Source organism: Xenopus laevis, chromosome 6L (assembly GCF_017654675.1).
Source record: "Xenopus laevis strain J_2021 chromosome 6L, Xenopus_laevis_v10.1, whole genome shotgun sequence".
NCBI lineage: Eukaryota > Metazoa > Chordata > Amphibia > Anura > Pipidae > Xenopus > Xenopus laevis.
The window spans coordinates 154,867,834-154,891,723 of record NC_054381.1 but is presented as its reverse complement, the minus strand read 5'-3'; the positions used below and the strand labels follow the sequence as shown (position 1 = coordinate 154,891,723).

Below are 23,890 nucleotides of genomic sequence, written 5' to 3'. Positions count from 1 at the left end.
ACCAGTGAAGAGTTACACCAACATTATACAAAGGATCCGTACCTGAAACTATAAAGCAATCTACACCCGCAGCTATATCCTTTAATTGTGTTTTATTAACAGAAAGGAAACAGAAAATGAGCAGCAGCTGTGGAACATAAACAGCAAGAAAAATGCTGGTTGGAAATCAGAGCTTTTTTTATTTTATACATAAAAGCTGCCTTAAAAAATGGTCAGGGCTACAGAAAGAGGCAAGTACAGGACTAGTCCAATAGAGACGTGTGGCAGCAGCAGGCACAGAGCAGTGGGTAGAGCCCAGCAGGGAGGGCTATGGGCTGAGCCTGTCCAGTAGCCTGTGCCACCCACTTCCATCTCTTGCACAAGGCTCAGCCTAAGGGGAAGAACCAAAGGTGGAGTTACATGATCACATATAACCCCCAGCACCGAGCTGACGGATTAGGGGAAAAAAAAGTCTGTTGAAGTATCAGTAATACGGCGGAGAGAGAGTGCAGCATCTGGGCACCGACTCCCATCTGACTGACACGCAGAGAATTCCTGTTATATACTGAGAAAGTGCAGCATCTGGGAAGCAAATCACACACAGAGAAGCCAGACACCCTGTTATACTGCTGAGAGGCGCAGCATCAGGACACCAGGGTATACTTCTTCTTACACAGGTAAGACACCCTGCTACTCACACATTGGAATTAGGGGGGCTACTCCCCTGTCCTGTTTGAAGATCCCCTGGCAGTGCCTTTTGGCCACGGATAAATGTGATGCATCTGGCGCCTCATGTGAATTCCTTGGTGGCAGGTGAGGGGGACTTGCATGTTACACTTGTGGAGTTACTGCCTCTGCTTGGTGACAAACCCAGCAAAAAAAGGGCTACGACAGAAGTTTAAGGGGTGCAACCCTAATATATTCTATTTAAAGTGAATTAAATCCGAGTCGAGCTGGTCTGTAACAGGGAGGAACGTGATATTATTTGCAAATTGATGGGATTTCACTGGTACTTTGGGTACAGCTCCCCGAGGGGGTCAGTTTGTAGCTGAAGCAATAATCTCAGTATAGAATGTAAATAACAGTATTTCCCCCGGCGTGTAAACAAGGTAGAGGGAGACAGATTGTAGGCGGGGAAGGAAGGAATTAGTATTCGGCCGATTTAATCCTCTCCTTCATCAGATCCCTTGTCATCATCTATTTATGAGAAACGGTCAGTGTAGTACAGGCAGGGTAGAGTTAATGTCTCTTTTACACAGTGTTAGTGATTGGTCCGCAAAGTGAATATATTTACCCTGCGCCTGGTTATATTTATAAAGCTGAATAAATGTGGTGCAAACAGAACTGCGAATTATTTTTCACAACGCAAATGACTATAAGAGCTTTTTAAATATGTCGAAAATCGCAAATTGACAATATTTACGAGCACACTCTGCGACTGAATAGAGCCACAACTTGTGGTGGCGGAGAAAATATTCGCAAAACTGTTTCGCAAAGTGCGAATTTAAGTTACTGTCAACGCTATTTTTCGCGCACAACAAACTCGCACATTGGGTGCGCCCGCGCAAACTCCCGTCTCATTTGCGAAAATTTATTCACAAAAACGGGAAGACGAGCAGAGCAGTTCAATATATTAGCGTTCAGGAAAAAACATGGGCAATACAACCATTTGCGTAAAAATACGCGCCGCGCGAACTTTATAAATGACCCCCAGTGTGTTTCCTATGGAGGAGGGGTTATAGAAATTATATTTTAAATAATAACAGATCCTTATAGAGTGGGACTGTAACTCAGAGCAAATACATTGTATTGTGCCAGTCTACAAGTCTTCATGTACAGCAGCCCAGTCGACCAATCAAAATGCATTAACAAAAAAAATTGTATTTCTCAAACTCAGGTAAATTAAATCGACCCGAAAACTCAAATGGAATTTGATTTGAATTAAAAAATCTCGTTTCGAGTTTTTTCTCCGGAAAAAAACTCAAATGTCAGGAAAAGCTGCAAACACGTCTCACGTTGACTTAAACGACAATTCGCAGGTTTTAGGCAGCGAATAGTTGAATTTGAGTTCTTAAAGGGCCAGAGTGCGATACATCTCGGAAATCAAATTAAAATAAAGTTTGAATAACTCCCTAGTTGAATTTGACAGTTTTGACCATAATAAAAATGTGAAAATTTGAATTTCGAATTTTCAATTTGACCCTTGATAAATCTGTCCCTTACTAGTGATGGGGGAATTTGGGGCGTTTCGAAACGGCGAAAAATTCGCAAAACGTCGCCTTGTTTTTTAAGCCAGCGTCAGTTTTTTTGACATAGTCGCCGCCGAAAATGCACCGGTATCCAAAAAAACTGTCGCCGCCGTCCATTTTTTTGACGCCTGGCGAATTTTTGCGGCAGGTTTGCAGATTGCTACTCCTGCGCTCCCCTGCGGCTGAACGCATAAATACGGAACGCAGAGGAGCGCAGCTTCAAACGCTCGTCTGTAAGATCCCTTAAGGGGTTGTTCAACTTTAAATTAACTTTTAGTATGATGTAGAGAGTGATGTAGAGAGGGATATTCTGAGACAATTTGCAATTGGTTTTCATTTTTATTATTTGTGGTCTTTGAGTTATTTAGCTTTTCACTGCGCAGCAATCTGGTTGCCAGGGTCCAAATTACCCTAGCAACCATGTAAACAAGACGCTGGAATATGAATAAAAAGTAGCAATAACAATAAATGTGTAGCCTTACAGAGCATTTATTTTTTTTTAGGTGGGGTCAGTGACCCTCATTTGAAAGCTGGAAATTGTTAGAAGGAGGCAAATAATTTAAAAAAACTATAAAAATAAATAAATAAAGAAGACCGACTGAAAAGTTTCTTAGAACTGGCCATTCTATAACATACTAAAAGATACCACAGGAACTAAAGTCTAAAAAAAGAAAGCTTTTCAGTTATTTCGCTTTTTATTCAGCAGCTCTCTGGTTTGCATTTTCCACATTCTGGTTGCTAGGGTCCAAATTCCCCTAGCAACCATGCACTGGTTTGAATAAGAGACTGGAATATGAATTTCAGGTGTCTCTCCCAGCAACTTCTAACGTCCCAATCACACACACTAGCGACAGTTAATCTGCCTGTATTAATTTGGAACCCGGGGTACCCGGAGGAAACCTAAACAGACACGGGGGGGACTCCTTGCAGAAAGTGTCTGGGTCGGGCGCTAACTCAGTACCCCGGGCTCCCCCCATTTAGCAGCATTTGTTTGTTATTTATTCGTTGTGGGTCAGTGTTGTTATTGTGCTCATAAGGAAACACTGTGGTTTTGTAGGTGGAACTTGCCCTCTGTGTGACTGGGAAATGTTACTGTAAGGAAACTAAGTGCAGATATTACTGGTGCCCTTTGATATTTCAGATTCCCCTGGAGGTGTCAGCGTAAAATTCTACTCTGGTGATTTATGTTCTCTGACTTTTTGTTTGTGCTTTAAGGCCTCATTGTCTCTGACATTTTTCTCACCTGCATTTTTTAACATTGAGGCTAAAAAAACAAGAGTAAAAATCACATGGCATTTAGAATCGGCAGTTGACACACCCAGGACTTTGTTTTGTTATGGTTGTGGCACTTGCTGTGAATTCAAGTGTTTTTCCACCCACAGGATTTGCAGCTTGGCAATTAGGCAGCAAAATATTCCTATTTCTTGCTCTTTTGACTTTAATGGAAATCGCTCTGACCCTAACATATTGGCGATTTCCAGTTTGGTGGGCAGGCAGCAAAATGCTACAATGCGGCACTTAATGGTAATCGCTCTGGCACAGCAAGGCGCAGATTTATCAAGGGTCGAAATTCGAAGTGGAAAATACTTCGAAATCCGACCATCGAATTGAATACTGCGAAAGTCGAATTCGTAGGATTTTTTGCATCGTACGATCGTATTCCGATCGTAGTACAATTCGGACGATTTTCCTTCGAATACAAAAAACTTAGAAAGATGCCCTGGAAGGTCCCCATAGGCTAACACAGCACTACGGCGGGTTTAAGTTGGCGAAGTATTGAAGTTGAAGTTTTTTTAAAGAGACAGTACTTCAATTATCGAATGATGGAATAGTCAAACAATTTTACTTTGAATCGAAGGTCGAAGTCGTAGTAGCCTATATCCAAAAATCACTTCGAATTTTGAATTTTTCAACTTTGAAAATTCCCACGATTTCCCTTCAACCCTTTTTAAATCTGCCCCACAAGAGTCAGTATCAGTAAAGTATATAAAGAGGCAGGAGATTTCCAGCTCGGTGGGCAGGCAGCAAAATGCTACAAAAGGGGTAAAATGAAGATTTCCAGCTTGGCAGGCAGGCAGTAAAAATGCCATGAAAATGCAAATTAAAGATTTACAGCTTGCCTGGCAGGCAGCAAATTAATCACCATTAAAATCTATAAAGAGGCAAATTCGACATTCCTGCTTGGTGGCCAGGCAGCAAAAATGCTACAAAAGAGGCAAAATGAAGATTTTCAGCTTGGTGGGCAGGCAGCAAAACACTTCAATTTGCCTCTCCATCAACTTGAAGGTTAATTGTTCCAACATGGCAGAGCCAGGGCGATTATCATTAATGTCTATAAAAAGGCAAACTGCAGATTTCCAGTTTAGTGGACAGGCAGCAAAATGCTATAAAGAGGCAAATTAAAGATTCTCAGCTTGCCGGGCAGGCAGCAAATGACTTATAATTGATTAAAATCTATAAAGAGGCAAATTGGAGATTTCTGGCTTGTTTGGTGGTCAGCAAAATGATACAAAAGAGGCAAAAAAAGAATTTCCTGCTTCATGGTCAGGCAGCAAAACACTTTAATTTGCCTTTTTTTATAAACATGAAGGTTAATTGTTCTACCAGGATGATTATCATTAATGTCTATAAAGAGGCAAACTAGAGATCTCCAGCTTGGCGGGTCAGGCAGCGATATGCTATAAAGAGGCAAACTAAAGGTTTTCAGCTAAGAGAGCAGACAGCAAATCATTTAATTTGCCTTTTAATAGACTTTAATGTTAATAGTAGTGACCAGGCTAAGACAGAGTAATTATCTTTAATGTCTGTGACATGACAAAGTGTCGAATTGCAGCTTGGCCGTCTGGAAGCAAAACACTACAATTGGCCTCTTTATAAATGGCTATCTATGCAAAGATAATAAAAAATGAGGGGTGTAGGGAGCTCCTCTTTAATTCTGAAATATGTATTATTCTGTTCTAGAGATCTGCCCCCACCATGTTATAGTGCACTCTGGGGTTTTACACAAATGATGACATAATACATGAGTGATACTCAGAGTTCCCTGTATAACTCAGCCTGCAGCCTTGTGCCTTTATATGGTCACAGAACAACCCCTCAGTGACTTCTAATATCCTTATCATTTACAGTAGGGGGTACATTATCTCTTATAATACATGAGTGATACTCAGAGTTCCCTGTATAACTCAGCCTGCAGCCTTGTGCCTTTATATGGTCACAGAACAACCCCTCAGTGACTTCTAATATCCTTATTATTTACAGTAGGGGGTACATTATCCCTTATAATACATGAGTGATACTCAGAGTTCCCAGTATAACTCAGCCTGCAGCCTTGTGCCTTTATATGGTCACAGAACAACCCCTCAGTGACTTCTAATATCCTTATCATTTACAGTAGGGGGTACATTATCCCTTATAATACACGAGTGATACTCAGAGTTCCCTGTATAACTCAGCCTGCAGCCTTGTGCCTTTATATGGTCACAGAACAACCCCTCAGTGACGTCTAATATCCTTATCATTTACAGTAGGGGGTACATTATCCCTTATAATACATGAGTGATACTCAGAGTTCCCTGTATAACTCAGCCTGCAGCCTTGTGCCTTTATATGGTCACAGAACAACCCCTCAGTGACCTCTAATATGGATATTGGAACTGCTCAGAACTAATCTTTCTTTTATTAAGAAAAAAAAAACAGATTTTGGGTGGACTTCCCCTTTAAAGTTGAAATGCTAATAATGAGAAGGGGTGGAGCTGCCAGCATGACACTTACTGGTTCAGATTTAATGTTACCCCCTCTTTAATCGTTAGCTGCCTGCAGAGTAAATATCATTAGATAAAGAACTGATAGAGACTCAGTCAATATTTGCAGGGATTCAGTGTACAGAGCAGCTTTGTACATTCATCTGCCAGTTATGACTCCTGAACAATTGTAGCCAGGTCAGTGTGGTCTCTCTGATCCCCAGAACAATGGGAAGGTAACCAGATAACAGCTCCCTAACACAAGATAACAGCTGCCTGGTAGATCTAAGAACAACACTCAATAGTAAAATCCAGGTCCCCCTGAGACACATTCAGTTACATTGAGTAGGAGAAACAACAGCCTGCCAGAAAGCAGTTCCATACTAAAGTGCTGGCTTTTTCTGAAATCACATGACCAGGTAAAATGACCTGAGATGCACCTACACACCAATATTACAACTAAATACACTTGCTGGTTCAGGAATGACATTTTATATTGTAGAGTGAATTATTTGCTGTGTAAACAGTGTCATTTAGAAATAAAAACGACATCATAAAAATCAGGAGAAACTTGTTGCACCTTTCGTTTAGTTCTGCAGGGGGAAAAAAAATATATGTTTTGAGTCATTATAGATTTAGAAAATCCTATTAGAAAGTCATATTTAATGCGAACTTTAAAGGGGTGGTTCCCCATTAAGATTATTTACTAAAATTAGAATTTATCTCATAATTTAAATTAAAAAAGCTAGACCAAACTCCCATCCCCAATTTTACCTTATTTATTAATAAAATAACTCAAATTAATCCGATCGGGAAAAAACTCGACAAAATCGAGTCGGATTTTCAGGCTAAACCCAGCACAGACCACAATATGTTCAAATTGGGATAGGGACCTCTCCCGTTGACTAATACAGGACCTCGACAGGACTGAGATGACAGATTTTCGGATTCAGGCTTTTTGCAGCAATTGGGGTATAATAAATCTTGAAAAATTCAAGTTTTTTTTCCTCTGAAAATCAGTTTTTTCCCTCTGTTTTTGCCCAAAAATCCTCAACCAGAAAAAAAAATTGAGTTTAGTAAATAACCCCTTAATGTGGCTAATTTTAAGCATATTTTCCATTGGCCTTAGTTTTTTCTTTTTCATAGTTTTGTATTATTTTGTATTACTTCTTCTTCTAACTCTTTCCAGCTTTCAAATGGGGGTCACTGACCCCATCTACAAAGCAAACGCTCTGTAAGTCTACAAATTTATTGTTATTGCTACTTTTTATTCCTCATCTTTCTATTCAGGCCTCTCCTATTCATATTCCAGTCTCTTATTAAAATCAATGCATGGTTGCTAGGGGAATTTGGACCCTAGCAACCAGATTGCTGAAACAGCAAACTGCACATTTGCTGAATAAAAAGCTAAATAACTCAAAATAAGAAAAAATGAAAACCGATTGCAAATATCATACTAACAGTTAATTTAAATGTGAACAACTCCTTTAATGCAATGTGAAATTAATTCTGCATCAGCATTCATTCATCGTCAGCCCTGTAGCATTAGCATTGTTTAACAGTTGAACCTCATTTTTTGTTTGATGATTTATACCAACCCCTAAGCTTATCTTCTGAGCACACTGAGCATGTGCAGTGCCACTGACTCATAAAAGACGGCTTAATAAGATCAGAAGTTTGTATAAAGTGCCACATTTTCTTTCTTTTATTTAGTCTTTAGTTCGCCTTTAATAGAAGGAGTGGAATGTTGTTTTACTCTCATTAAAAGCCTTATCACGAGATCTGTTAAACATTCAGTGTAATAAAGGTGAGGAATTTGCAGACAAAGCATTATACTGTCCTGAAGGCGTGTTCCGCCTCACTGCAATGTTTTATACAGTTATATCATAAATCAGATATGATCAGAAAAATTTTCCCTTTCAAACTGTGTATCAGGAGTGTTTGTGTTTGTTTAAAAATATCTGTATTGCTGCTGAGTCCCAAAGATATGGAATTATGCAACAGATTGTGGCCTGCCCTGCTTTATGGCAGCTGAGATTCTAGCTATCTGTATAACAGAACATTCTGTCCCAGTGGCTGCACAGATCCTATCTGATCCCCATTGTAAGCAGCAGTCCTGTCCTGCTTTATGGCAGCTGAGATTCTAGCTATCTGTATAACAGAGCATTCTATCCCAGTGGCTGCACAGATCCTAACTGATCCCCATTGTAAGCAGCAGTCCTGCCCTGCTTTATGGCAGCTGAGATTCTAGCTATCTGTATAACAGAACATTCTGTCCCAGTGGCTGCACAGATCCTATCTGATCCCCATTGTAAGCAGCAGTCCTGTCCTGCTTTATGGCAGCTGAGATTCTAGCTATCTGTATAACAGAGCATTCTGTCCCAGTGGCTGCACAGATCCTATCTGATCCCCATTGTAAGCAGCAGTTCTGTCCTGCTTTATGGCAGCTGAGATTCTAGCTATCTGTATAACAGAGCATTCTGTCCCAGTGGCTGCACAGATCCTATCTGATCCCCATTGTAAGCAGCAGTCCTGTCCTGCTTTATGGCAGCTGAGATTCTGTGAGTCTCAGTACAATCAGCAGTGAAAGAGACAAGTCCCGTCCCGCTGTGGAGGAACAAAGCCAGATATTCATTTCATTGTGAGTAATTCCCATTTCCTTTAAATATCACATGTTCAGCCACAGTCTCCGCACGTCTCATTCTATTTTTGTAGCATTTCCTGTGTCTTTGGCTTGAGACACTTGTCCTACAAACCTCCCACGTGTTATTAAGAATTTTAGTTTTTTCAATGTGCTGAATAAATAAATAAATACAATGATAAAAAAATGCTTTTCATTTTATTACATAGCGATTTAGTTTAAATACCAAACGCTGGAATGAAGCAATTCCCAGGTGCTATTATGGGATTTGACAGCAAAGAATTTTGGGGACCTTGTTGCCATAGTTTCCAGTAGGGGAAAGAGCAGCGGTCACAGCACCATTACCCCTATTTATCTGTATCCCCGTGTCAGACTGGTTCCACATTAGAAAACAGGGGCAATAGGTGACACTACATTCACAATAATTCACCCACCTTGGCTGGTGCAGTTCTTCCCTTTATCCCGTATTGGTCTATTGTAAATTGCAGAAAAAATAACCAAAGAATAACATGAGCAGGTCGGGAGCAGCAGGAGTCAGGCAAGTGGAGAATGATAATATTGTTGCATATAAGGGTGGGATAATAAATACAGAGACCTGGTAACTGCAGGAGGCTTGGGGGTAGTCAGTATATGTGATATTATACACAAGGATCGAGGGCCCCTCCAAAGATTCAACTATTGGACCCAGTCAAAGTTATGCCCCTGATAATGTATATATTGTGCAATGCTCGGCTGAAATGCCACAGATGGGGCCATACATTTAAACAGGTGCTAATTAGATTTTGGATACTTAATTATCTGATAATGTAATGCTGAGTTACACTTATGTTACTCAGCATTTAGTTACGCTGTTCCAGAGTGATTTACGTTGTTCCACAAACATTACCCTTAGTCTGGGAGCAGTTACCTGGTTTTAGCGGCAGTTGCAGATTTCAACTTCTCTCTGATCAATTGTTTTGTTCTGTGCCCAGTTGCATTGCTCTCTGCCCATTTGCACCACTGAGCAGCCAGTTATATTGCACCCTAGATCAGTAGTAGATAGTTGATCATTGCACCCTAGATCAGTAGTAGATAGTTGATGATTGCGCCCAAGATCAGAAGTAGATAGTTGATGACTACACCCAAAATCAGATAGTTGATGACTGCACCCTAGATCAGTAGCAGATAGTTGATGATTGCGCCCAAGATCAGTGGCAGATAGTTGATGACTACACCATAGATCAGTACCTGATAGTTGATTGCACCCTAGATCAGATGGTTGATGATTGCACCCTAGATCAGATGGTGGATGGTTGCACCCTAGAGCAGTAATAGATAGTTGATGATTGCACCCTAGATCAGTAGCAGAAAGTTGATGATTGCACCCTAGATCAATAGTAGATAGTTGATGATTATACCCTGGATCAAATGGTTGATGATTGCACCCTAGATAAGATGGGTGATGATTGCACCCTAGATCAGATGATTGATGATTGCACCATAGATCAGTAGCAGATAGTTGATGATTGCACCCTAGATCAGATGGTTGATGATTGAACCCTAGATCAGATAGTTAATGATTGAACCCTAGATCAGATAGTTAATGATTATACCCTAGATCAGATGGTTGATGATTGCACCCTAGATCAGATGGGTGATGATTGCACCCTAGATCAGATGGTTGATGATTGCACCATAGATCAGTAGCAGATAGTTGATGATTGCACCCTAGATCAGATAGTTAATGATTGAACCCTAGATCAGATAGTTAATGATTGAACCCTAGATCAGATAGTTGATGATTGCACAGTAGATCAGATAGTTGATGATTGCACCCTAGATCAGATGGTTGATGATTGCACCCTAGATCAGATGGTTGATGATTGCACCCTAGATCAGTAGCAGATAGTTAATGATTGAACCCTAGATCAGATAGTTAATGATTGAACCCTAGATCAGATAGTTGATGATTGCACAGTAGATCAGATAGTTGATGATTGCACCCTAGATCAGATGGTTGATGATTGCACCCTAGATCAGATGGTTGATGATTGCACCCTAGATCAGTAGCAGATAGTTAATGATTGAACCCTAGATCAGATAGTTAATGATTGAACCCTAGATCAGATAGTTGATGATTGCACAGTAGATCAGATAGTTGATGATTGCACCCTAGATCAGATAGTTGATGATTGCACCCTAGATCAGTAGCAGATAGTTGCTCATTCAGCTTTGGAGATACATCACATTGGGCCAGAATGAGACAGTGGATATGGTCTGTGAGCAGTGAATTATTTGTCCCTTAAGACAAGAAATGGATCACCCTGGGGCCTTCCTGGTCCCTGATTTTCCTTGATTTCCTCGTGTTTCAGGTCCCTGATTTTCCTTGATTTCCTTGTGTTTCAGGTCCCTGATTTTCCTTGATTTCCTTGTGTTTCAGGTCCCTGATTTTCCTTGATTTCCTCGTGTTTCAGGTCCCTGATTTTCCTTGATTTCCTCGTATTTCAGGTCCCTGATTTTCCTTGAATTCCTCCTGTTTCAGGTCATTGATTTTCCATGTAGGTGGTGTTCCCAAGGTGTGTAAATTGGTGGGTGTTAATCAATCAATCACTGAATTATGACAGTAATAGAACTGAGCAGGAATGCGTCGGCAGATGCTTCCTGTGTCAGCTGCTTAAAGGAACAGTAACAACAAAAAATGAAAGTTTTTTAAAGTGATGAAAATTTCATGTAGTGTTGCCCTGCACTTGTAAAACTGATGTGTTTGCTTCAGAAACACTACTATAGTTCATATATATATATATATATATATATATATATATATATATATATATATATATATATATATATATATATATATATATATATATATATATATAGTTCTGCCCCAGCCCAGAGTCATGAGCACAGTTTTACATGTACAGTAGATACAGTAGCACTAACACCTGGGACAACGTGTACAAGGCCTCATAATAATGTTACAGTAATAAAGGTTAATGATTTTTTTTAATTCTGGTTTTACAATCACCTTTCACCACTCATTAACCCCGCACTGTGTGTATGTGAGTGACAGGGCTACGCTGCACATGGTATAGGGCTGCTGTATATCTAATATATGCTAACGGCAAGTCTTCCCTTCTTTTCAGGCAAACGGCTATGTCTGCAGAGATGACAGACCTGAATTTTGCGGAGGGGAGACCCCTGATGACGGATAAGGAGGATGTGAGTTTTCCTTTACTTTTATCTAATCTCTCTGCATTTATCTGATTTCTTCCTCAACAACTGAAGTCAGACATCACCCTGTTGTGTAACCAGAGTCTAGTACGGAACAACAGGGGTTGGGGTACAGTTCTTGGGGGGGTCCCACAGAACAGCAGTGTCACTGGATATTGTGTTAATAAGTCAAGATGCTGTGGGATAATGTGTAGGACAGTGTGGGTTGAGATAAGTGTCTTCCCAATAGTTAATGTGTGAGTTACAGTAATGTTGTCTTTCTATTCCCAGGGCATCACAGTGTTACTGCAGGAGTATGTCACGCAGGTAAGTGACCTTCATTCTACTCACCTAATGTTGCCCCTTAAAACCTCCCAACTGTCCCGTTTTTCGCAGGACAGTCCCGATTTTGACAGCTCAACTCGGAGTCCCTGGTTTGTTACTGAAATGTCCCGACTTTCTCTTTTATCTCCTGCACTGAACAGCCAGAAAAAGATACAAAGTTTCTGAAAATCAATTGGCTTTCGGCAGAGAGCCCAGAATATGTGACAGGTGCACATTTGTTACAATTTAAGATAAGCAAATAAACAATTGTAACAATTTAAGATAAGCAGGTCTCTTTTTGAAACTTTGACTTGCAGCTTTAGGGTTGGGGCAGACGGGCAGATTCTGGAGTTTAGTCACCTGGCGACTAATCGACTCTTCTGCGTGGCGACAATCTCCCCGAACTGCCTTCCGTCTGCCTTCCGCCTGCTTGAATGAAGAATGCACTCGCGGCGCTCCGATTTCCGAAGTCGCCCGAAGTTTCCTTGTGAGGCAACTTAGGGCAACTTTGAAAAACGAACCACTCCGAGTACCATCCTGTTGGAGTGTCTGATTCTAGCCGGTGGGAAGGCTTTTCAAGGAGATTAGTCGCCCGAAGAAGAGGTGATTCAACGCCAGCGACTAAATCTCCCCGAATCTTCGCGTGTGCCCTGACCCTTACAGAGCATTTTTTTTTTTTTTAGATGGGGTCAGTGACCCCCCCCCCTCCCCCCATTTGAAAGCTGGAAAGTGTTAAAAGAAAAAGGCAAATAATTCAAACACTATAAAAAAAAGAAAGAAATATCTGTAGAAATAAGTCAAATCAACTGGACTTGCTTTGTTTTTCTTGAAGACGTTTCACCAGTCATCCAACTGGCTTTCTCAATTCAGAATGTAGCGCTTCTATTTGACTTGACTTATTTCTACAGATATACCATGACCTGGATGAATGAGAATCTTCACAGACATATAAAATAAGAAACAATGAAAGCCAACTGGAAATTTGCTTAGAATGAGCCATTCTATAACATACTAGAAGTTAAGCACCCCTTTAATTCAGCAATAGTTGATCCACCCCCACTTGTCAGCTTGGCTGTCTGAGAATGCTGGGAGTTGTAGGAGCTGTTCCAAGTGAAGGGACAGGAGTCATTACCTTGCTGCTATATTGTTTCTGCCACTGCATTTATGTCAGCAATAAACATCTGTGACTCTTTAACCGAACTACAACTCCCAGTATCCTGTACCAACCTCTCATGGATCTCCAGCCCATGGCTGTGCTGTGATTGCTCTATAGATACTCCCAGTATCTTTAACCCATCCTGGGTTCCCTGAAACAGTAGTACCCCAGCTAAGGTCTCATATTTGCTGGCAATGGATGCTGGGAGCTGTAGTCCAGTCACAATGTTACCATTCTAATGTAATTCCGTAATGCTAATTAACTACAGTCATACCATAGTAGAGAGAACCGTATGCCATTATACCACATATTTTGGCCTATAGGTGCACAGTAACTCTTTTACAGTAAATACAGTTCATCATATACAGTAGACTGGCCTGGAGCTCTGGGTGGAGCTAATGTAAGTGCTGCTGCAGTGCCATCTGCTGGTGGTCTTGAGCACAGCCACTTGTGAAAGGAGGTGCAACTCCTAATTAGTGAAACCACAATTGCATTGAAGCTGTAGCCTTCATTTAAAGGGGATGTTCACCTATGAATTAACTTTTAGTATGATGTAGAAAGTGATTTGCAATTAATTTTCATTTTTTATTATTTGTGGGTTTTGAGTTATTTAGCTTTTTAGTCAGCAGCTCTCCAGTTTGCAGTTTCCGCAATCTGATTGCTAGGGTCCAAATTTGGCGACCTCATCAACTGATTTGGCGACCACATCAACTCCTTTGGCAACTTCATCAACTCTTTTGGCGACCTCATCAAATCATTTGGCAACTTCATCAACTCATTTGGCAACGTCGTCAACTCATTTGGAGACCTCATCAACTCATTTGGCGACCTCATCAACTCATTTGGCAAATTCGTCAACTCATTTGGAGACCTCATCAACTCATTTGGCGACCTCATCAACTCATTTGGCAAATTCGTCAACTCATTTGGAGACCTTATCAACTCATTTGGCGACCACATCAATTTATTTGGCGACTTCGTCAACTCATTTGGAGACCAACTCATTTGGCGACCTCATCAACTAATTTGGCTGCTTCATAAACTCATTTGGAGACCTCATCAACTAATTTGGCAACCTCATCAACTCATTTAGCGACCTCATCAACTCGTTTGGTGACCTCATCTAAAGAGCAGATCTACATACGTATGGTCAGCTTAACTGTGGTATAGGAAAGGGACAGGCAGGATCTTGCCACTGAGGATATTCTGCAACTACAACTCCCAGCATCCATGGGAAAACCAGTGCTGCTTCTGTCTATCAAGTAATTATCTCTACCCGCAGTAGGAGTGATACTTATTTTCGGGTCAGGTCCAAGATGACAAGATGCTGGTCCAGCCATTGTGATTACAGTTATGGACATTAATGAGCCAATCATATAATTGGTCAGCGAAACACAGTTTGAGACTCGGCTTTAAAAAATTATGCGGAAATATTTTATTTTGAGTCCAATCGTGAGCCAAACAAGGTGACTGTAACATTTCCGCAGCGGATAAAGGTCAGAGCAACTGCACAGATGGCGTCTCCCTTATCCTTCCATCAGATTAGTGAGCCAGACTACGTGCCCCCCTCCCCGGCTAGTGCCTGCTCCTCTAATCACTCTGGTGTTCTCTGCTGATACATTATGGCTACTCATCTATTACTACTGTAATGGCTCCTGAACTCAATGGATCTTGATTTTAACAATGAACTAGACCAAACACGGGTCCATTTCATTCACTAGTGCTTAATGCAATCTCACTATATATCCCTATAATATACAAGAGCCATGAATATCCTGTAAATTACATCCTTATAAACGGTGACTTATGATGTCATCAGTTATAAACAGTGAGTAGTGATGTCATTTCTGTCACATGACTCACTAAAACTTGTGTATTATAATAAATAAAGTACTACATGGATCCAGTATGCTGCAGATACTCTATAGGCTGGGCTGCAGCCTATCAGATACTTGCACCGCCCCCAAGGAACAGCAGAAGGACCATAGGCTGATCGTTCTTGAACCCGAATCTTGTCTTTAGCCTGAAAAAAAAACTCCCTGAAAAGACTCGGGGCCCAAAGGGAACCCTAAAACCCAAGGCACACGCAGAGGTTTCTAACATTTACCTACTGCCTTTTGTCCAGACTGCAAATATGGTGTTGAAATGCCTGACGTGTCCTGCAATTGCCCCTGCTGGGGCCTATACAGAATAGGGATATTTATAGGCTCAATGATTTTATGATGGAGAATTAAATGAGCTGTTTGTATAGAAATGCACTTGTACAGGGTTTTTTTGGGGGGTGAAAATACGATGAAAATTGGCAGAGCTGGCAGTTTCACTATAGCTGCCAGTTTCACTTTCCATACCTCCCAACATTTTGGAAATTAAAAAAAGGGACAAAAAATTTGGAGCGCGTAGCGTGGCAAATCTTTTTGACCCCGCCCATTTTTACCATGTTCATTTTACAAAATTTGGCAGGTTATGAAAGTTTGAACATATTTCTGAGTTTTTTTTCAGTTATTATTATTATTATTATTCAGATATAGTTTTGTTAATGATGATGAATTGCCCTTTAAGCTGTGAGTTTACCTTCTCCCAAGGGACCTCCGTATCTAAATTGCTACAATTACTTATTTGTTTGTCTCAAAATTATTACAAACGTATCTTAGTTGCACCTAGTGGCTGTTCTGGGCTCTCTGTCAAAAACCAATTAAGTTAAAAACGTTGTATCTTTTTCTGGCTGTTCAGTGCAGAGAAGTCGGGATTTTTCAGTACAAATGCGGGACTGCGGGTTGAGCTGTCAAAAGAGGGACTGTCCTGCTGAAAATGGGACCGTTGGGAGGTATGCTATAGCTGGCAGTTTCACTATAGACACTCATGGCAGGAGGGGGTTCAATTGTGCTGTCAGTTATATATTTATTAATAGCAGGAGGGCAGCAGGCGATTGTGGCAGTTCCTCAGCATCTGGTGGCCCCCCGATAGCGAGTGCTCCCAATGCACCTTGTGACCCAAGTGCCACTTCTTACACAAGAAAGGGGAAGCCCATGGACTGCCCACATGTTATCCCTTAAAGGAGCGGTTTACTTTTAAATTAATCAGTATGTTACAAATGGCTAATTCTCTGCAACTTTTCACGATTTATTGTTGTTTTTGAATTATCTGCCTTCTTCTTCTTCTGACTCTTTCCAGCTTTCAAATGAGGGTCACTGACCCCATCTAAAAACAAATGCTCTGTAAGGCTACACATTTATTGTTATTGCTACTTTTTATTACTCGTCTTTCTATTCAGGCCTCTCCTATTCATATTCCAGTCTCTTATTCAAATCAGTGCATGGTTGCTAGGGTAATATGGAACCTAGCAACCAGACTGCTGAAATTGCAAACTGGAGAGCTGCTGAATAAAAAGCTAAATAACTCAAAAAACACAAGTAATAAAAAATGAAAATCAATTGAAATTATCTCAGAATACTAACAATTAATTTAAAGGTGGACATGGCATTGGAAGTGAATATAAAATATAACATTTCAGGAACAAATCCTGGAGGCACAATTATTTGCCCTTGGATAAAAAAAAGTGCATTTTGCATCTTGCCCCTTTAGTAAATGAAGGCTTCTTAGGCAGAAGTCACAAATATTTTGGAATATATTGGGCTTTTAATAATCTTTTGGCCCAGAGATTCCCATTTGCTCCTTTACCAGTGGAACGTGTTGAAAATGATAGTTGGGTGGCAGCCAGTATCGGACTGGCCCACAGGGATGCCAGGAAAAGTCCTGGTGGGCCCAGGTGTCAGTGGCCCCTCATGCTGCTAAACTTTTGGCCTATTTCATGGCCATTCCCTATTTCTATGAGAACAAAGAGGCTAAATAGATGGAAAAATAGATTATAGTTTGTAAAGAGAACAGACTAGGAGAATAGAGTTTGATTGAGGAGATGAAGAATATTGAGTGGGCCCCTGGTCTAAGGTTTTTGGGTGGGCCCCTGGTGTCCCAGTCCGACACTGGTGGCAGCAGATTGTGTTTGTTTTGGGTCACCCACCTCAGAAGCTCCTGAAATTGCCAGCTTAGAGCCAAGTCCTGCTGGTATTTAAAGGGCATTGAGGGGATTAATGTTTCTGGGGCAGGTCCGACCCCTCTATTTCTATTATTTGGGCGTCTGAGCTGGATTTGAAGAGCATTTGTCATATCAAGAACCTTTGACACAGATCCCAGTTAAGAATATCCTCATCCCAACTGAGCTTGTTTTGCTGCGAGTCACTGACGTAGAGAAGCAGCTGCCCCTATATAAGAGCCAGAGGCCGGGGGCTCCCTCAGATCAGTTTGGCAACTCCCGCTCCTCTAACGGCTGCTCAATCTGCTTTGTCCAGGATGGTGCTGGATGTGGACGACTCTGTCTTCTATAGATCCAACGTTGTAAGTAACCACTTTTGAGAATAGTTGAAGGAATCCCATTTTGAATTAAAATTTTTTCCTATATTAGATTTTTTTTTTTCTTGGACTTCAATTGCGGAGTAATAACTGGAGAATTTTGTTCATTTTGTTCTTGTTTGGGACTTCAGTGCAATGGGTAGAACTGAGCGCAACTCTAGAGCAGAACATTAGCCAATCAGATATTTCATTTTATCATCTTATCTGCACTAGACTGATCAAAGCGAACGGTTTATTGGTGGGTCTGGATAACTGCACTGGTTTTAGCATGAACTCCACTTATAAAGGATTTGTTCCCCTTTAAATTAACTTTTAGGGGGTTATTTATCAAAGTCCGAATTTATCTCAATATTTACAAACTCGATCACTCCGAATATTTATTATTACATCTTCCCGAAAATTTGCTTTGCCGGAAAAAATAGGATTTTCAATCATTTTTTTTGGACTTTTTCATCCGATTTTCACTATTTTTTCATAATTTTCACCCGAAAACTCAGAAAACTTCAGGGTATTGCCTGAAACCCAGCGCACATCAAAAAATCATTGGGACTTCTCCCATTGACTTATATGCAACCTCGACAGGTCTGAGATGCCGGATTTTCAGATTTGGACTTTTACATCCTCAGGGTTTAATAAATTCCGAATTTTTTTTTTTAAATTTTTAAATTTTTTAGCGATTTTTGCATTCAGAGTTTAGTAAATGACCCCCTTTGTGTGCTGTAGAGACTGATATTCTGAGGTATTGACCTACAATAAAAAAACTTCTAGCAACAGCATATTAATATAATGTAACAATAAAGCTGCAATGCTTAGTTAAAGGGGTTGGTCACCTTTAAGTTAACTTTTAGTATGATGTAGAGAGTGATATTCTGAGCCAATTTGCAATTGGTTTTTCATTTTTTATTATTTGTGTTTTTGAATTAATTAGCTTTTTATTCAGCAGCTCTCCAGTTTGCAATTTCAGCAGTCTGGTTGTTAGGATCCAAATTCCCCTAGCAACCATGCATTGGTTTGAATAAGGGACTGGAATATGAATAGGAGAGGCCTGAATAGAAAGATGAGTAATAAAAAGTAGTAATAACAATACATTTGTAGCCTTACAGAGCAATTGTTTTTAATGGGGTCAGTGACCCCCCTTTGAAAGCTGGAAAGAGTCAGATGAAGAAGGCAAATCATTCAAAAACTATGGAAAATAAATGAAGACCAACCGAAAAGTTGCTTAGAATTGGCCATTTTATAACTTACTAAAAGTTAACTTAAAGGTGAATCACCCCTTTAAGTCCCCTTTATTCAATGGTAGTTAGGAAAAAGGAGCTTGTACAGGTATGAGACCTGTTATCCAGAATACTCGGAACCTGGGGTTTTTTAGATAACGGATCTTTCGGTAATTGGAGTCTTCATACCTTAAGTCTACTAGAAAATCATGTAAACATTAAATAAACCCAATAGGTTGGTTTTGCTTCCAATAAGGATTAATTATATCTTAGTTGGGATCAAGTACAAGCTACTGTTTTATTATTACACAGAAAAAGGAAATTATTTTTTAAAAATTTGGATTATTTGAGTAAAATGGAGTCTATGGGAGCTTTCTGGATTACTGGTTTCTGTTTCATGCATATTCATCTTTCTTTCTGGTTGCTATGGTCAGTGACCCTAACAACCTGCAACACTTATTTTACTAGAATAGAGAAAGTCAGGATAGAAAGAAGTATTTAGAAAGCGCTGTATGTGCTGTAAGATGTGGGGTGAGCACAGCATTGTGGGATTGAATAAACAAATTCATTGTTACTATTAGGGGTGCACAGAATTCTGCTAAAAAAGAGCCAATTCAGTGCACCCCTAGTTACTATAATACCTTATGCTTCCAGCTTCCCAGGAACAGCCATGAATCATGGGCCACAACAGAGATGGGGTGGATTTTTTGTGGCCCATGGGTGTGTGCTCTAAATTGTTTTTTTAACGGAAATTTTAAAAAGTATATGATTGAAATTCTGGATATACCAAAATGATTTGCAGTTGGTCTTCTTTTTTTGTATTATTCTTTCGTTTCTGCCAAAATGTAAAGTCCTGGTCAGGTCCTCCGCCAGCCATCTTCCAATCGCAATTCCAAGCCCTGCCAGGTTGCTAGGGTCAGTGGGACCCTAGCAACCAGATAAGAGATTAAATTCTCCAAACTGGAGAGTTTCAGAAGAACATTATTGGATTCACATTTTGTTACATTGACAGGTCTGTGAAAGTGCAGATATGGATTGTGACTGATAGATATTTTTTTCCCCTCTTGTGCAGGAACATGACATTGAGACGGCCCACGGAATTGTCCACGTCACTATGTGTGGGACGCCCAAGCTGAACCGACCTGTGATTTTAACGTACCATGACATCGGCTTAAACCGTAAGCGAAATTAAAAACGAAAGCTTTATTTAGACCTATTTAAACCGATATTTGATCCCTTTCCTGCACTGCTGGTTCCGGCTGTTGAAACTATGTAGCCAAGGCTCCCTCTTCCTTGCACAGGTTTTTCACGGATCTGATAACCATGTGACTTCTGCTACAACTATCACTGTATTTATTATTATATACATTTGTTTCTACAGTCAGAAAGAGCAGTGCCGAGAATAACAAGGGCAGATACTGCTTTTCAATAGCAATTACACGTACAAGTAACCAATAAAAACTTCATAAATGTATATTGAAAATTTGCTTAGAAATATATTTGTATATATTTTTCGTTGTTTCAGATAAAACCTGTTTCAACTCGCTGTTTAACTTCGAGGACATGCACGAAATCAGCCAGCACTTCTCTGTGTGCCACGTGGATGCGCCAGGCCAACAGGAGGGGGCAGCGTCGTTCCCAGCGGGGTAATTAACTCGTCACATGACTCCTGCAGGGCCCAGGCAATTAATGGGAACTTAATGTGTCTCGTTAGCTGGAACGAGCCTTCTGCTGCATTGGGTTTAGTGCTGATTAGTGCAATTAATAGCCCTGAGCCAAAGCGGCTTACACACTGGGTGGCCTCATGGCTATTATATTCTTTTACACGTTCTTATTCTTCATAGGGGGGTCAGTTTCCAGCTCAGAATGTCGAGGTTTGGACTTTCAGTGGGTGCTGGGAATTGTAGTTCAAAAACATCTGAGAGGCTTCGTGTGATATAAATAACGTACCACTGACTGTCGGCTTGTAATAACCCTGTAACTCATTTACAGTTAGAGAGGATCATTTAGTAACATGGGGCAAATGTGTTCCTTTGTAGTTTCCAACAGCAGCCAATAGGCAGTTAGCTTTTATTCAGTCTACTGCAGGCAGAACGCTGAAAGCAAATCAAGGATTGGTTGCTATGGGTCCCCGCAGTGAGGTAGATTTGCTCAGTGTTGCTAAATGAGCCCCAAATCCTTTGCCCAGTTGAACAATTTTAAATACTTGGGGCCCGACAGGAGAACTCCAAGGAGCCCAGACGGATGCACAGGAAAGTGACGATATATTGGAACTGTGCATCAGCCATGAACCTGTAGGACCCTCCCTGCTCTTGGGCCCCCAAAAGTCACTGAGTACTTCTCCTATAGTGATGCCTCTGCAGAATGGGTGAAACTCAGGGTTAGGTGGTTTTGAAGAAAATATGATAATAAAATATGATGACTCTTATTTTGACACAGATACATGTACCCATCAATGGACCAACTGGCCGAAATGCTTCCCGGCGTTGTCCAGCAACTTGGGTAAGAATTGTGTGCTACATTATTAGCCAATAGTATTAGTCCAGTGAGTTGGTTGCAGTTGAGATGGATAGATGACACACAGAGTTGGGTGGATAGGATGGATGGGAATAATGGATGAATAGATGGGGTGAATGGATGGATGGCTTGGATGGGATGGATGGATGGGATGAAAGGATGGATTTATGGATCAGATGGATGGATGGATGGATGGTTGGATGGGATGAATGGATGGCTTGGATGGGATAGATGGGATGAATGGATGGATGGGTTGGATGGGTTGGATGGGATGGATGGGATGAAAGGATGGATGGATGTATGGGTTGGATGGATTGATGGATGGTTTGGCTGGGATGGATGTATGGAAGAGGAGGATGGATGGCTTGGATGGATTGGGATGGATGGGATGAATGGATGGATGGAATTGATGGATGGGAGGAATGGATGGATGGGATGAATGGATGGGATGGATGGGAGGCAATGAATGAATGGATGTATGAATGAATGGGTGGATGGATAGATGGATGAAATGGATGGATGTACAGTGAGAAATCTCTAGTTTAATACATACAGTCAGCCACCAGAGGGGGGGGGTCTCTGACTAATAACAAATGGGAGAACATCTCAGAGAGCAGGCATACAAATGCCATTGGTGGAACAGGCAAACTCCAAGAGGGTATAATAATAAAAATGGATAAGGTTTGCACCCGGCCTAGTAACCCTCAGCAGCCAATCAGCAGATATCATAGACTGGTCACCTGTTTGAGAGCAAACATCTGTTTGGTTGCTATAAGTTACTAAAGGTTTGCTGGGACAAAGTTGCAGTACTGCCATAAAGAGGTTCTAGAACATTTTGTTCTTCTGCGTTTAAGAAGTCATCCTTTCCTTTCTTTATCCTATAGACTGAGGACTGTTATGGGCTTAGGAATCGGAGCGGGTGCCTACATCCTTACCAGATTCGCTGTAAGTTCTCAGGCCTTGCTGGATTGTCTATGCTGTGCCTCTGTACCCATGTGAAGGTTGCCCAAAATGTTTCCCAAAATTTAAGCATGAAAGCCTATAGGCCAGTGATGTACATGGATCGGTGTCGCATGCCCCGGCTTTTCTGTGGCCACCAGACTGCCCTGTGACTCCCCAGGCTTCTTGGATTCATATTCTGTTATTAACAAGGACAAATCAGAATGACACCAAAAATATTATTTTTTTTTTATTAATATATTTTCTTGTCCTACCCCAAACCCCAAAAGCTGGGGTCAGACTAGACTTCTTGCATGCCCCTGGGCCCTATATTTGTTTACCCAGGTGATGGCCAAATTGGGCTGATTTCATTGTTTGGATTTAAGCCCAACTATCATAAGAATCAGAACACAAGCAGCACTGGGTTTCTTTTGTTTCTTAGGTGTCTCTTCTCCCAGTTTCAATCAACTCTTTTATTCTTGCAGCTCAACCACCCCAGCATGGTAGAAGGCCTGGTGCTCATTAACATTAACCCTTGTGCGGAAGGCTGGATGGACTGGGCAGCCACTAAGGTAAGTCACATCCGCAGTGCATTATGGGTTGCCATAAACTCAGCAGCCATCTTGTTCTTTGCAGCTCACAGGAGAACTGGGAATTCAAGAAAAATATTGATTGGTTGCCGATACCAACATTCAATGTCGTCCCCTGAGAAACATACGCATTGAACAACTGCAACATATTTACATTTTATCATGAACCTGCTGCAGTTTTTGCAATTGTGGTGATTTTTTTTTTTGTGTTTCCAAAGATTTCTGGGTGGACTAACGCCTTACCTGATATGGTCATTTCTCACCTCTTCTCAAAGGTGAGTTTATTGTGTAGCAAAGGGATTCAGCCCAAAATATCTCTCCTCTGGGTGCTGACTTTGTCATCAGCTTTGTATTTCCTTTTTGTCACCCTCTGTTCCCTTATATCAGCCTTATATCAGCCTTATCACCCTTATAGATGCACCCACATGCATACTCCACCTCTGCTGGGATCCCTTATATCAGCCGTATCGCCCCTATAGAGGCACCCACATACACACCCACCCTCTGCTGGGATCCCTTATATCAGCCGTATCACCCCTATAGAGGCACCTACATACACACCCACCCTCTGCTGGTATCCCTTATATCAGCCTTATCACCCCTATAGATGCACCCACATACATACTCCAGCTCTGCTGGGATCCCTTATATCAGCCATATCACCCCTATAGAGGCACCCACATACACACCCACCCTCTGCTGGGATCCCTTATATCAGCCTTATCGCCCCTATAGAGGCACCCACATACATACTCCACCTCTGCTGGGATCCCTTATATCAGCCTTATCACCCCTATAGATGCACCCACATACATACGCCAGCTCTGCTGGGATCCCTTATATCAGCTTTATCACCCCTATAGATGCACCCACATACACACCCACCCTCTGCTGGGATCCCTTATATCAGCCTTATCGCCCCTATAGAGGCACCCACAT

General features: G+C 41.1%; 1 protein-coding gene across 1 annotated transcript in view; it reads left to right on the top strand.

The window, feature by feature from the left end:
• Positions 1–462: 462 nt before the first annotated feature.
• The window catches only part of ndrg1.L (N-myc downstream regulated 1 L homeolog), a gene marked incomplete at its 5' end in the record, with an annotated part of 29,954 nt that continues 6,526 nt past the window's right edge, over positions 463–23,890 (top strand). The window contains 9 exon segments of the mRNA NM_001094390.1: positions 463–656; positions 11,738–11,813; positions 12,096–12,131; positions 19,978–20,083; positions 20,431–20,551; positions 21,345–21,407; positions 22,307–22,367; positions 22,847–22,933; positions 23,170–23,226. Of these exon segments, the coding sequence (NP_001087859.1) occupies positions 11,748–11,813; positions 12,096–12,131; positions 19,978–20,083; positions 20,431–20,551; positions 21,345–21,407; positions 22,307–22,367; positions 22,847–22,933; positions 23,170–23,226 (597 nt within the window).